This window comes from Aplysia californica, unplaced genomic scaffold (assembly GCF_000002075.1).
Source record: "Aplysia californica isolate F4 #8 unplaced genomic scaffold, AplCal3.0 scaffold00145, whole genome shotgun sequence".
NCBI classification, from domain to species: Eukaryota; Metazoa; Mollusca; class Gastropoda; order Aplysiida; family Aplysiidae; genus Aplysia; species Aplysia californica.
The window spans coordinates 1,216,512-1,218,813 of NW_004797415.1; the positions used below are offsets into that span (position 1 = coordinate 1,216,512).

A 2,302-nucleotide genomic window follows, 5' to 3' on the forward strand; every position below is an offset into this window, starting at 1 on the left:
CCTTGAAGACTTGCAATTTTGTGCCTGGAGTTTTGCAAAGAAAGACATTTACCTTACATTTGAATTTCGGTACCAAATCTCTGTTCGTTGTTGGCAATTACAAATGTCACAGTTTCCCTTCTTAAAAGACTGGTTTTCTTTAAATTTTCCCAAATGCAGACTGGAGCCGACAGTCTTTGAAAGCTCAAGTTAAGCTGACAGAAACGAGAAACGTTCTTCTTTCAGAGAGAGGGAGAAAGAGAGGGAGAGAGAGAAAGATAGAGATAGAGATGGCAACAGGGCTGTTAACCTCAGAAGATCTGAAGTTCTCCATTAGCATTACACAAGTGTTCATGTACATTTTCCTGTCACTGAGTAGTGTGTTCAATACCTTTAACTTAATCGTGTTGGCCAAGTTAGGTTTCAAAGATCCCGTCAATATCTGTTTCTTTTCGCTCGCTGTATCAGATTACCTGCTAGTCATTGGGGCTTCTTCAGGGGCTTCTATTGTCTACATCTTCAGCTCCTTGCTGCAGAGTTGGTCGGTGAACTCCTTCGATCTCTCTATCCTCTTTGTTTACTACGGCCAAATGTTTCTGGACATTTCTATTCTCATTACAACGTTCATCAGCGTCCAAAGATGTTGCTGTGTGGCTCTGCCGCTACGTTTTAAAACTGTTTTCACAACGAAGAGAAGCGTCTTTGTCCTGCTTGGTATCTGGGGGTACGGTATCTCCAGCTACCTACCCGTGCTGGTCAAGCAAGGAATGCACTGGTCAGTTGACCCTCAGACAAACTCCAGCACGTTAGTTATCTGGAGAGCACCAGGAACGGCTTCTGCTTTGTCCTTCATGGACGTGGTCAACCAAACCTTCCTGGGTATAGCCTCCGAAGTTGTGGTCATCCTCTGCCTCGTTGTCCTAACTCTGGCCTTGAGGTCCACGTCACAGTTTAGAAGATCGATGATGTCGGCTGCGACTGTCCCGGGTACCGCCAAGACGGGGAGCAAGCTGAGCTCGAAGGAGGAGCAGGTGGTGAAGACGGTGACGGTGATATCTGTCGTCTTTGTCTGCACCAACAGCGCCGCGGTCTTCCTGGCAGTGGCCCGTCTGTGTGTGCCGGACTTTGACCTCTACAGACGATTCCACAACATCTTCCTCGTATCTCATAATTCGAGAGCAGCTTTAGAATATTCTGGACCCTTCCTAAACTTCCTGTCTTACTGCATATCAAACAGAAAGTTCAGAGCTCTGTTTTTTCAACTATTTCACCGACATGAGGTTTAAATATTAGTGAATGGTGTCGGTAGCCTAGTGGTTGGGCTACAGGGCCTGTAATCCTGACATTGTGGGTTGTTCGGGGGGTTCGAGCCTCAGCTGGGTCCGACGTTGTACCCTTGGGAAAGACATTTTACACGAATTTCCCATTTGGCTCGGTCCTTTCGGAGATAGACGTTTAGAATGGGAGGTCCCGCCTCGTAAATTACTTTTTAATGTTGATAGGGGCGTGAAACATTTACCGTAACTTCATCATTTAAAAAGAAATTGCATTGCATGTAAAAGGAACTGAATGTTACCGAAGAACCACAACATGATTTTCTATACATAGGCGTGAACTTGACAAACCTCTTTTACGAATTTTGCACTGGTTTCCCGTTGAGAAAAGGATTGTGTACAAGTTGGCCACCCTATGACACAAATGTTTGAATGATAATGCACCATCATATTAATCAAATCTGTTAAGACTGTACATTCCAACTCGCAGTTTAAGGTCATCAGCTGACAAAAAGACATTTATTTTACCATCTATGAAACTTAAAACAATGGGTGAAAGGGCATTTGAATACCAAGGCCCCAAGATCTGGAATGCTTTACTAAGTACTTTGAGAGAGATCAAATCTTTTGATTCATTCAAATGTCAGCTGAAGTTGTTTCTGCTTTTAAAATAATAAGATGAATATTTGGAATAATTTTGTTTAGTCAGAATACAACCTTTTATGTTACTGTTGTATGTTGTACTGTATTGTAAAGCGCTCAGAGTCTGTGTACTTTATTCGGGGTTGAGTGCTATATATACATGTCATTTATTATTATTATTATTAAAACATTCCTGATACATCTGAGTGTTGATGTCTGGGAGTACCGTTTTCCCTTGATTGTGCACACCTTTGGGTCTTTTGAGTTTGTGGCCTTTTTCTGAACATGATTTAGTAGTGGGTTACTTGAGATCTTTTCTAAACAATGTTTCCAAATCTGAAAAATGTACCCTCTGTGGTTCGCTATTTCTTTCTTATCAAACATCTAGCGTCTTTATCCCCCCCCCC

General features: G+C 42.6%; 1 protein-coding gene across 1 annotated transcript; it reads left to right on the forward strand.

The window, feature by feature from the left end:
• The first annotated feature begins 269 nt into the window (after window positions 1-269).
• LOC101861809 lies at window positions 270-1,265 on the forward strand. The gene has a single exon (XM_005097074.1). It carries the CDS (start codon window positions 270-272, stop codon window positions 1,263-1,265), a length of 996 nt encoding a protein of 331 aa, XP_005097131.1.
• Window positions 1,266-2,302: the final 1,037 nt, after the last annotated feature.

Coding starts and splice junctions, on each gene's coding strand:
- LOC101861809 (XM_005097074.1), top strand. CDS start 270: ATGGCAACAGGGCTGTTAACCTCAGAAGATCTGAAGTTCTCCATTAGC.